Source organism: Sciurus carolinensis, chromosome 1 (assembly GCF_902686445.1).
Source record: "Sciurus carolinensis chromosome 1, mSciCar1.2, whole genome shotgun sequence".
Taxonomy (NCBI): Eukaryota; Metazoa; Chordata; class Mammalia; order Rodentia; family Sciuridae; genus Sciurus; species Sciurus carolinensis.
Genome location: NC_062213.1, coordinates 67909600 through 67922780, shown reverse-complemented (window position 1 = coordinate 67922780; position 13181 = coordinate 67909600). Strand labels below are relative to the sequence as shown.

Sequence of the window (13181 nt, the reverse complement as noted above, 5' to 3'; positions counted from 1 at the left end):
CTAGCTCCGTCCTTTTCTTCCAAAGAGAATATTATTGAAGTGCCTTACCAAAAGGAAGATATAAAATATTTTGTTATCAGAACATAGATAGTATTACTAATATAAAAAGATGCATTAATACCAGTGTAAAAACTGGAATCATCATACTTAAATATTTTGAACCTAAATTTATTTATTAAAGAACGTGGTGCTGGGTGAAAGCACATGAAGGAGAATATAAAAAGAGAAGGAAAATGGAGGCAGACTCATGGACCAGCAGTGCTTTGTTCAGCACCAGAGGGGCACATCTGAGGGGGAAAATGGCGGTGGGCTACTATGAGGGTCTGGGTTTTATAAAAGGGCCTTAGCAGAGCCAGGTCATGGGAGGAGTAAGTTACTTTTGGCAGGGCCTTTTGGGGAGCAGGGACAGGTCATGGGAGGGGATTTTGTGGCAGGATCATTTAGGCAGGGCAGGTAGGGAACAGTAAGAGAAGTTCCTTGGGGCCTATTTTCCATATCCTTTACTAGGAAATGTTTACGTCAACATCTTTCCAATTTCTAGGAGGTTAATTCTCGTCATTGTTAATTTATTTCAGTGCTAAGCCAACTGACTTTGATTTTTTAAAAGTTATTGGAAAAGGCAGCTTTGGCAAGGTAAGAATATTTTTATTTTCTCATTCAGTGAATAAATACTTAAGAAATGCATGCTTTATGTGTGTGAGCTATGGGACTTTTTTGTTTGAAGGATATAAAGTTAAGATTCAGTCCTACCCTCAAAGTGTTAACAGAATAATTAAAGAAATAAGCCATCTACTCAATTTCTAAAAGTTCATTTATTGAACAATTATTTATTGAGTACCTACTATGTGCCAAGTACTCATTTGGGAACTGATTAGATACTGTTGAAAAAACTGATGTGATTATACTTTTGTAATGCTTTCAAGCTAGTGGGGGAAATAGTCCACTAAAATTTTGTAGTCATAGCTGGGAGTATTGGTGCATACCTGTAATCCCAGCTATTTGGGAGACTGAGACAGGAGGATTAAAAATTTTAGACCTGTATCAGCTATTTAAGCCAGACCTTGTCTCAAAAAATAGAAAGGACTGAACTTAGAGCTCAGTGATAGAGAGGCCCTAAGTTCAAAACCTAGTACCAGAAAAAAAATTTTGCAGTCAGGTAAATATAAATAGTAAAGGGGCAATGACAGAAATGAAGAAAAGGGTGAAGTGGCAGAGGACAATAGGGCAGCTATTGGGGGGATCTCTACTTAGATGTATTGGTCAAGGATGCGTCTTTGAAGATATGCTATTTAAGCTGAAGCTAGAAAGACAAAAATAAGCATCTGTAAATAGGAGTTGGAGAAGGGAAGGAATATGCAAAAACCCTTTTTATTCTCATATAGTATCATCTGAATTGTTCAACTCGACAATGTAGCTGTACCAAAGAAGGAGAATCACTTAAGGACAGGTTATTAGGAAAAGTGTCATAGATAATTTGTCAGAATCATTTACTATATTTAGGGGCTTTTTTGCATTATTTTTTAATCTGTAGTAAAAAATGAATATGTATGTGTTTATAGTTTGGTAACTCTAATCTATTTTTTTTTTTAATTCCCTTGAGACCAGAAACTGACCATGCAGTTAAACCCATGTATGTTTATTCATTCACCAAATATATATGAACCACGTGCTATATGCTGGGCATTTTACTAATATTAAGCACAGAAAACTGGAAGGTTTACTCTCAAAATGGTTGTAGTCTGTTGGGATGCTAGAGGTAGTCTGTCATTAAAAACAAAAGCATTAGCCAGGCTCTGTGATGAATGCATGTAATCCCAGAAACTCAGAAGGCCAAGTCATGAGGATCACAGTTCAAGGCCAGCCTGTGCAATATTGTGAGACCAATCATCTCAAAAAACAACAAAAAAGGCATTGTGTTTTGTAAATGTCGTGCTTAGATCTATAGTCCAAGAGAATTCATTCTTGCATATAATGTGTGGTGTAGTCACAGTTCATTTTTTTCCATGTGGGTATTTAGCTGATCCTACAGAATGTATAAAAAAAACCATTCCTTCCCCAGTGATCTCAGGACCACCTTCATCATATATCCAGTGTTCACATATGTACAGATCCACTTTTAGATTTTATAGTTTGTATTTCTGTTTCTATATTTTATATTTCTTCCCTTGGTCTATTTGTTTATCCTGACACCATTGTCACATTGTCTTGACAACTGTTGCTTAATATCCAACAGAATAAGTTCCTTAATCCTTGTTCTTCTTCAAGAGGCTATTCTTAGCCTTCTACATATCTGTATAAATTCTAGAGTCCTGTCAGTTTCTGCAAAAAATTCTGTTGGAATTTGATTGGGATCGTGTTGAATCTATAGATTAATCTGGGGAGATTTGGCATCTTTATAACATTAATTCTTTCAATCCATGATCGTGTTATAATCTTGTTATTTTAGTTTTCTTTTTTTTGTTTTTTGTTTTTTGTTTTTTTTCCCCCACAGTATTCGGGATTGAACCCAGGGCCTTGTGCTTGCAAGGCAAGCACTCTACCAACTAAGCTATCTCCCCACCCCCTTTAGTTCATTATTAAATTTTCCTCAATAGTATTTTATAGTGTTCTCTGTAGAACTTTTTACACCTGTCTTTAACTAGATATATTCCTAGGTGTTTCTTTTTTGACACTGTTGAAACCTGATTTAAATTATTGAAACTGAATATAGGCATTACCTGTGAGACACTGGATCTTCTCTTAGCTCTCCAATAGAAATGCATGTGTACTAGGAAAAGCATGTGTAAGCATGCTTATAGAATCATTATTCATGAACAATTAAATATTTATAGATGAAAGAGTGAATACATACAGCAATGAACACTATGTTACCTGCCACAACATGTATATATATTACATAATTTAGAGTAAAAGAAGTAAAGAACAGACAATTTCATCTGTATGATTTCAGTTACATAAAATTTTTAAAAGAACAAAACTTAGCAATTACTTCAAGTTGAAATAGTGATACTTCCCTTGAAGAAGTACATGAGTCATGACTGGAGTGGGGCAAGACAGGCTTCAGGTTATTTGTGTGTTTTATTTGACCTGGATAGTGGTTACATAGGTGTATTCACTGTAAAAAATGTATTGATCTATACTGACTTGTGAGTTTTTCTATACATACACTGTTTAATAAAAATTTTAAATCTTGCAAAATGGCTAGAAGCTAGTGAAATGCAATAAATCAGAGAATAAAAATACACAAAAAGAAGGAAAAGCAATCAAATGACAATTTACAATCTGCTGGAAAACTGGAAAAATATTTAATAAACTGAAAATAAGTAGGGGCAGTCTAATTTGCCGTTTGGCTTAACCTGTCTGTTGTCCAAATCTGCCAACCTACTGAAAACTTGCCTACTTAAAGTCAATCAGTATTCTAGTTGCCACATTCCTTGAAGTATTTTCTAGGAATGTACTGAACATGAATCAGTTGAAATATTAGAGAGGGAAAGGTCAGGCAGGTGGTAGTTGTCAAGAAGAGGAAAAAAGTTTAAGAAGGAACATTCAACAGAGTCAAATACGATCAAGAACTAAAAACTGAGAAATGACAAAAATTCAGTTGAGCTGAGAACATTTTCATACTAAAGATATTTTGACTCCATCTTTATGAACAAAAATTTTTAACAGACCTTATTGTATTTTATTAATAAATCTAAAAACAGTTTTAGACTTACAGAAAGCAGAAAGTAGAGAATTCCCAGTGTTCCCAACAGTTTGCCCTCTTATTAACATCTTACATTTGTCACAATTAATACATTTTTTTTTTTTTTGCAGTGCTGGGGATTGAACCCAGGGCCTTGTGCTTATAAGGCAAGCACTCTACCAACTGAGCTATCTCCCCAGCCCCGTCACAATTAATAAACAGAAGTTGATACATTATTATTAATAGAAGTTTATAATTTATTCAGATTTTCTTAGTTTTTGCCATGTGTCCTTTTTCTGTTTCAGGATTTCATCCAAGGGACTGTGGCTCAGTGATAGAGCACTTGCCTGGCACGTGTGAGGCACTGGGTTCAATTCTCAGCACCACATATAAATAAAATAAAGATCCATTAACAGCTGAAAAAAAAAAAAAAAGATCCCATCCAGGATATCACATTACATTTATATCTCATGACTCTCTTGGCTTTGACAGTTTCTCTGACTTGTCTTGTTTTTTGATGACCTTGACAGTTTTGAGGATTACTGGACAAATATATTCTGGGATGCTCTACAGTAAATTATAAAATTCCCTCTATATTGGGCTTTGATGTTTTCACGTGTTCAGCCTGGGGTTACAGGTTTTAGCAAGGAAAACCACAGAGGTTTTAGAAATAAACCCCAGCAGTGTTGCTATGTCCAATCGTCTCAAAAAAAAAACTTTGGAACATGTCATTTAATAGTTACACATCTTCAGGCAGGAGACATAGTTCAGCAGTAGAGCACTTGCCTACCATGTGCAGGCCCTGGGTTCCACTACACACACACACACACACACACACTCTCACTTACTCAATGTGCAGGTGGTCTCAAATCCCTTACAAATAAGTCATGCATCACCTAACAGTGGGAACATGTTCTTATGTGATTCCATCATTGAGCAAATGTCATTGAAGGTACTGACATTAGCCTCCTATATTCCTAGCTATATGGTCTATACCATCATATTTGTGATCCTTCATTGACCAAAACATTCTTAGGCAGTACACAACCAACCATCTTTGCAAAACCTTGAGAATGTCTTCCTTTTTCTGGGGTGAGATCATCTAGGTTTCTTCAGATTCTTTGAAGTATCTACATGTAACCCAACCCATTACAGAAAATCAGTGATACATGATGCTTCCTTCTCTGAACTCTTTTGAATTTAAAACCTACAAAACGAATGTAAACAATACATTTGATAAACTAAAAATCATGTCCTGATTTTTTTTTTTTTTTAATGTAGCCACAAAGTTTATACTATAGCCTCAGTATTTTCTCAGGGCACTCTTCACGATTCAAGACTGACACACAGTGTTCTCATGCAGTGTAGATTTTGGCACTTAAATTAGTAAAAATCCCATTATAGAAATGAATTCCATAGTGCTCTTTCAGAATAAAAATATTATCTAGATCCCTCGTGAACCTGCTTTTTATAAAATTTGAGACTTATTGGTTTATTGACAAGGGAATCATTGCTATAAAAAACTCAAAATTTCTAATAGTTTGCACAATCTTTATAACAGGTTCTTCTTGCAAAACGGAAAATGGATGGAAAATTTTATGCTGTCAAAGTATTACAGAAAAAAATAGTTCTCAACAGAAAAGAGGTAAAATAAAATAGCTTTCATTTATCCTGAGCCCATATTCTTAATTAACAAATTTGTTTTCCTAGTGTATAATACAAGTTGATCCTTTGCCTTTTTTTCCAGCAAAAACATATTATGGCCGAACGTAATGTACTCTTGAAAAATGTGAAACATCCATTTTTGGTTGGATTACATTATTCTTTCCAAACAACCGAAAAACTTTATTTTGTTCTGGATTTTATTAATGGAGGGGAGGTGAGTTTTGTAATTAGTTTTCTAATATTGATAATGGTTAGAAGAAAAAGTATGAAATAATTTTTTTTGTAAGTTTTAAAATGACAGTGTGTTATCAATAGCTATTTGTTGAGTAAAAACAATATTTGAGGGATAAAGTACAATACAAGATGTAGAAAAGTGTTAAGAGGGGGACCTTAAGCATATGGCATAGTGGGAAGATTCATAAAAGAACCTTGATATGAAGCTATAGGCCATGGATAGATTCATCACTAAGCTGTGTAGCAAGAATGATACACTGACATATTAGAATAAAACATGATATGTAATTTAGATAATGATTGTTTCAGCAGTTCCATATAAATATCACTCCAACCTGTCATTTTCTAAAATATACAAACTATTAATCAGTGATCCTCTAATAAAAAGCCTTGTAATGAAGTCAGCTGGAAAATGCTTCATGTTGTATCACCTTTTTGGTGATTCACAGTGTATCAGCTTGTTAAACTTTGAGAAGATCTGCCTTAAACAAAGGATATTTTTTTCCTTTCCTTTCCTTTCCTTTCCTTTCCTTTTCTTTTCTTTTCCTTTCCTTTTTCTTTTCTTTTCTTTTTCTTTTGTACTGGGGATTGAGCCCAGGGATACTCTCTACCACTGAGCTCAACCCTTTTTTATTTTTTATTTTGTGATAGGGTCTCACTAAGTTGCTGAGGCTGGTCTTGAACTTGCGACCCTCCTGCCTCAGCCTCCTGAGTAGCTGGGATTACAGGCATGCACCACTGTGCCCAGTTTAAACAAAGGATTTATTAAATGAAGAAAAATATTTTTTTAAAAAAAATCAGAGTTCTCTTTTTTGTTTGAACTTTATCTGTTAATTATATTTCCCAAAACTCTGATTCAGAAGGATATTAAAATACACTCTGGGAAATACTGCTAGTTTGAGAATAATTATAGTAATAACTAATGTGTCAAGTATTACTAGGTATTAGCATTCTTTATATTATTTTATCTTCAGAGCAGTTTTATTATATAAGACAAAGAAATTCAGGTACAGAGAGGGCAGGTTGGTTGTTGGTGTCATGTGGTAAGTATTGGAGGCAGGAATTGAACTCAAGACATCAGATAGTCTGCTAGGTTCTAAGCAGGTGACTATACCTGTTACTCTACTTTTCCATCCTCGCACCAAATTTGTTTGATCTTTGACCTCTGAATGTCTCTAAAATTATTTTAACTAGTAGATACTATCATATTTTTACAAAGGAATCTTCTGTCCCCTAGTCTCAGAGAAGGGGGAAGAAGACATTTCAGTGTTACTGTAATACACTTGACTATAGATTAAAGGAACTAGGAAGACCAGTTTCTATTCTGCAAATCTGAATGATTGTCAAACTTTACCTTGGGGCAAGGTTGTAAAAAGGAATCTATTCAACTCTCTGCATCTATGACAAAAGTTCCTTAAGATCCAAAATAGAGACAAGATTTTGAGTCCTCCCCCAGGCACTGTAATTTAGAGATACAGATTAGCCCACATTGTTCCTGCATTGAAAGTTGTCATTTTATTTTGTGTGTAACAAGTGCTAACAGATAATGAGAATTTACTGAGGGCTTGGCACTTTGCAATTTACTTAACATGCATTTTTTCAGTTAATCATCACAACTTTGAGATAAACACTCTAACAACCCATTTTATACATAGGGAAATTGAGGCTCAGAGTTAATTTTCTCAATGTCATGTTTCAGAAAGTGTCAGACTCTAGATTTAATCTAGACATCATTACTGCAAAGTCCATTCTTTTAGTTTTTTATTTGCAGTACTGGGGATTGGACTCGGGCACTTTACCACTGAGCTATACCCCAAGACCTTTTTATTTTATTTTGAGACAAGGTCTCATTAAATTGCCCAGGCTGACCTCAAACTTGAAATCCTCTTGCCTCAGCTTCCCCAGTAGCTGAAATTATAGGTGCACCACTGTGCCCTGTGGCAAAGCCCACTCTTAAATACCACTCTTTCTTTGAAATGTTTATGTGAGGCATGTAACTAAGGAGGAGATCCTGTTGCACGTTTCCTCCTCTATCTGTGGTTTATTCATGCTGTTTTAGGAGTTTGCTTTTGAGTCCTTTTTACACACTGACTGCTTGACTGCTCATAAACTGAGCAACAGAGGTGAAAAGGAGTAGGCTTGTCATCTAAAAGATGCACTTGGCTAAGAGAGTAAAATATAATAGAATGCAGTGGAGGGTGTAGGAGTTGAGTGGGACAGGAGGCAGATGAGGAATGAAGATGAGGAGAAAAGATAGAAATATCAGGAGCATGGTTTCATCCTGTGTTCCCTGCTGTAATTACTGTTACTTTCCTCCTCATGTTCATACTTATACTTTATTTATTTATTTATTTATTTATTTATTTATTTATTTATTTTTTAGTGGTAGATGGACATGATACCTTTACTTTATTTTTTTATTTTTATGTGGTGCTGAGGATCAAACCAGTGCTTCACAGATGCTAGGCAAGTTCTCTACCATCGAGCTACAACCCCAGCCCCATACTTATACTTTAATCTTGACATGTAATATTATTTTTTGTGTACTTTCATCTCTTTAGAGCAAAGTTAAATATCAAATAAATAAGTTGTATGATACTGGGTATATAAGCAAACCTGTTTGAGCCTTAGCTTCCTCTTTAATTTCCTAACTCAGAATTATTGGATGGAGTAAGTAATGCAAGCACAGTGTTTTTTATTTACAAAGCAATTCATGTTAACTGTTTTTAGTGACATGGTTCAATTTTCATTTTAGTTTTTTTACATTAGTAATAGAATGTTGGGCAAATGAGATTGGGAGAGCAGCAAATAGAATATTCTAGTAGTGTTGCCCACAGCTAGTAGAAGCAGTGGTTAGGGGTAAAAAGAAGAAAGTATTCCAGAAATAATTAGAAGATAAAATGGAAGCTAGATGCAAGGGCTAAGGGTAAAGGATAGTTTAGGTGAATCCCAGACCAGCCCCATTTCTCTTGGTCAGGATATAATATAACTGATCTTTACCACCACCTTTCAGAAGAGGTTAAGATCCTTTTAAAACAATTTTGATAATCAGAGGTTAAATGAATTCAACACAAAAGAGAAGAGCCAGACTTTGAACCCAAGTCTAATCAGCTACAAATGCTCTTTCCACAGTATCTTGTTGCCTCCTGTAGCTAAGAGGGCTGGGGAGAACACAGTAGTAGCAGTAAGTCTGTAAGCGAAGACAAGAGTCTCTGTTTTAAACAAATTAAACTTGTTTACTTGTAAAATATTCAAGAGACAGCAGGAGATATTTTCAGGAGCAGCTCCAAGCAGAGGCTTGAACTGGGGGAGTCTGTGTGGGAGATACCAACAGAGAGGTGATGGGTAAAATCATTGGAATAGATAAGGTTACCTGAGAGGGTTATTTGGAGGAAAAATAACAGTGGACCAAGGGCAGAAACTGTGTCCCTTCAGTGTTTGGAGCCAAAAAGGAGCACAGAGGGAACTCTCCAAGATAGGAGAAGACCCAAGAGGAGATTATCATTTTAGAATTCCAGGGTCCTAGTACAGACTTCCCTGGAGCAGATAATGTAATGGCCAAAGGGCAGGTTGTGAGAAATAAAATTGGAAAGTTTAAGAAACAAACTGGAGAGTCCAGCTGCTGCTTCACTCCAGCCAGTTGCTACCACATTGAATTTAGGCCTAATGGGGCAGAGCTTTCCATTTTTTTTCCCCCCCCAAGAAACTAAAACACAATTTTTATCCACCTCCCCCCACCAAATCCCGGTATTTATGTTCTCAGCTAATTCAGATTTTTCTAAAAACAGAATCTATCTCAAGCAAATTATATCTGTGAGTTATATTTGTTCTACTAGCCACTACTTTCCTTTGTTTTTAATGAAAAAGCAATCCAGAAAGGCCCAGTAAGTTAATTCCATGGCAGTATCAAATTGTTTTTCAACAATGACCTTTCCTAGAATGGTGTTCTGAAGTGGTGAGGACACCATGATATTAAGCATAGAGGTGTACAGGGGAGACAAGTGAAGTTAGCAAGGGTAAACAAAAATGCAGGATTGAAGAGAGAATGGTATGATAGTTGGATAAGAGACATGGACAAGGAAGGGTCACAGCTCTGTGCTTTGGTGCATTTTTATCTGACTTTCAAAATACCAAAACCAAGTTTTACTTTTTTATTTACTGAATATATTTATTTAATGCTGTGTGAAAGATCCTAAACCACTCCCCCTCCCCATTTTGCAGCTGTTTTTTCACTTACAAAGAGAACGGTCCTTTCCCGAACACAGAGCAAGGTTTTATGCTGCTGAAATTGCCAGTGCATTGGGTTACTTGCACTCCATCAAAATAGTGTACAGGTAAATTGTTTAAATATTATATGTAAAAATATCATTTTAATATTTTATTTTAGGTAATACTCAGTTTTGTTTTGTTTTTGTTTTGTTTTTTCCTTTTAAAGAGACTTAAAACCAGAAAATATTCTTTTGGATTCAGTGGTAAGTATTGTCTTGGAAGAATCTACTAGTTCTCAATTTTCTGTTGTTATTTATGGTGGGAAAAAAGTCTTAAAAAGTTTCATACTACACGATTGCATTATATAACATTCTCAAGATGTAAAACCATGGAGATGGAGAACAGATCAGTGGTTGGAAGGCAGAGAGTTGGGGGGCCCAAGGGGAGAGAATGCAGACAGGGGTATTCCTCTGGGATGGAATAGCTCTCTGTCTTGATTGTGGTGGGTGTTACATGAATCTCTACATGTGTACTGCACAGAACTACACACACACACACACACACACACACACAAGCATGAGTGTTCAAAATAGTGAAACTGAATAAAGTCTTCAGTCTAATTAACAGTGTTATTCCAGTGTCAGTTTCCTGTGTGATATTGTACTACAATGACATGTCAGCATTTGGGGAAGCTGGGTGAGGGTACCCAGGACTCTGTGCTATTTTTGTAATTTTCTTTTTTTATTTCAAAATAAAAAGGGTTTTTCTTAAATTGTCTATTTGTGTTCCTGCATTGTTTTATCTTACTGCCTCTATATTTGTCAGGGACATGTTGTCTTAACAGATTTTGGGCTTTGTAAAGAAGGAATTGCTATTTCTGATACTACCACCACTTTTTGTGGAACTCCAGAGGTAAGAAGCATATCTTGTCATTGATATAATCACTTATAAGATGCAAATATGAATCACATTTACATATACAAAACTGAAATAGAAAAAGTAGAATAAAAACTCATTTCACCTTTTAGCCAGCTAGAAATGTAATCATCCCTTCTGGACATTTAGATTTTATTGATAGTTGGTATTTTTCACTGGCATTGTAAAATACCATGTAACCCTTTTGAATAATCCAACCAAATTATGCTTATTTGTTCTTAGTGTTGAAAATTCTACCTTAGGCATCTTTAAGCATTTGATTATATTTCTAATCCTTTTTTAAAAATCACAAATCAGTTAAACTATCCTAAAATTGATTGTGGTCATGGTTTTACCGTGCTGTGAATATGTTAACAGTCATTGAATTATACACCTTAAAAAGATAAATTATATGGTATGTGACTATCTTAATAAAGTTTTTTTTTTGTAGTGAGCCAAAGCAAATAGGATAAAATATTAACACTGCATTTATCTGCGTGGCAGTTTTATTGATTTCTACATTTTTCTATATGGTTGGAATATTTTGTGAATAAAATAATTTATTTAATAGAAGAAAATAAAACCATAGATGTGAAAAAAATAAAAAATCATAATTCACAACCCAAGAATCCCTTTCTCTGATCACATTAGGAGAAAAATGTCTTTTCATTTGTGACATTAATAAACCTTACAACTTATATTTGAAAGCCTTACTCTGACCTCACACACGTTTATTTCAAAATATCCTACTTTTATTGTATTTATATAGTGATCTTAGGTACCATATCATATTTCAACATTATTGTGGAGTAATCGCAAATACAGTGCTGACATTGAAACCTGGGTTAGAGCCAGTACCTCACAAAAAGAAAAAAAAAAAAAAAAAAGAAAGAAAGAAAACATGATAAAATGTTTACATGACCTTCTTTCTGATCAAGATCCAAAACAAGCTGGGTGCGGTGGCACACTCCTGTAATCCCAGCGACTTGGAGGGAGGCAGGAGGATTGTGAGTTCAAAGCCAGCCTTGGCTACTCAGCGAGGCCCTAAACAACTCAGCGAGGCCCTAAACAACTCAGCAAGACCCTGTCTCTAAATAAAATACAACAAAGGACTGGAGATGTGGCTCAGTGATTAAGTACTCCTGGGTTTAATCCCTGGTATGAAAAAAAAAAAAAAAGATCTAGAACATAATTAAAAGTATAAGTAATAGGACTGGGGTTGTAGCTCAGTGGTAGAGTGCTTGCCTAGCAGGGTTGAGGCACTTAGTTCAGTCCTCAGCACCACATTAAAAAAATAAGTAAGATAAAGGTTAAATTATTTTTTTAAAAAGTATAGGTAATATTTACATTAAATTGTATTTTTCTCTCTCTAATCTCACTTTAGATCTTATATATATATATACATATATATATATATTTGTAACCATTCTATTTTATTTACAGTATAAAGAAACACTTTTTGTGAAGGTACAATGAATTCATAATTAATAAAATCGTAAGTTCTATAGTTTTTAGAAAGGAAACAAGTTTTTTGTCGTTTAAATCTGAATGTGATCAAAAGTTGTCAAATTTTTAACAGTTTGTTACCTTTTCTTTGGTTCACATAAAAAATTATAAGATGAAATTATTTCCTTATGTATATTTCATGTGAGAAGAGGTTATATATCTTGAAGTCTAAAATTCAAATTCATGGGACCGAGGATATAGCTCAGTTGGTAGAATGCTTGCCTCACATGCACAAGGCCCTAGGTTCAATCCCCAGCACTGCCAAAACAAAACAAGACAAAAAAATTCAAATTCATCATCTTCTAAGTGTGAAATTATGATGCATTTAGTTTTTTTACCAATTAAAATGTAAATAGCCACCTAATAGCTTACACAAGTTTTCAAAATATGTTTGAGAATTGCCACTGTAATTTTCAAATAAGAATGTAATTTAGTCTTATTTTCTTTCACTGAAAAAAATTGATTATAATTGCCACATTAAGAATTCTTAAACCAGGCACAGTGGTATGTGTCTGTCACAACTACTTGGTAAACTGAGTCAGAAAGTTTACTTGAGCCCAGAAGTTCTAGGCCAACCTAAGCAACAGTGAGACCCCATCTCAAAGAAAGAAAGAAGGGAAAGGAAAGGATTCTTTTTCAAGGAGAAAACATAAATAAGCAGATGAATTCCTAAAATAAATTAATCTGATAGAAGACTTTCTCCCAAAACACCCACTTCACATACTCGGTAGATCTTGCATTTGCTGTCTGCTTCTGTACATCAGCTGCAGCAGTTTCTGGGGGATGTGCCTGAGGGTGTGTATTTTGAAAAGTGTTCCAGCTGGCACTGCCTAAGAACCACTGTTACAGAGTGAGAACTCCCAACCTGTTGAAAATCAAGATGATGTGATTTTACTGTGATAATAAAACACTTAACACTTTGTTAAATTTATCAATTTTTCCTAAATTTCATCCCAAGTTTTATTGA

At 34.9% G+C, this 13181-nt stretch overlaps 1 protein-coding gene across 8 annotated transcripts in view; it reads left to right on the top strand.

Annotated features, from left to right (window-relative positions):
- The window catches only part of Sgk3 (serum/glucocorticoid regulated kinase family member 3), a 110974-nt gene that overhangs the window by 88169 nt on the left and 9624 nt on the right, over positions 1–13181 (top strand). For 7 of the 8 annotated variants that reach the window (XM_047516965.1, XM_047516973.1, XM_047516912.1 and 4 more), the window contains 6 exons: positions 576–633; positions 5247–5330; positions 5433–5564; positions 9806–9918; positions 10020–10056; positions 10619–10705. In XM_047516965.1, the coding sequence (XP_047372921.1) occupies positions 576–633; positions 5247–5330; positions 5433–5564; positions 9806–9918; positions 10020–10056; positions 10619–10705 (511 nt within the window). The remainder of the gene's footprint in view (positions 1–575; positions 634–5246; positions 5331–5432; positions 5565–9805; positions 9919–10019; positions 10057–10618; positions 10706–13181) is intronic. The other variant, XM_047516956.1, reaches the window with a different exon arrangement.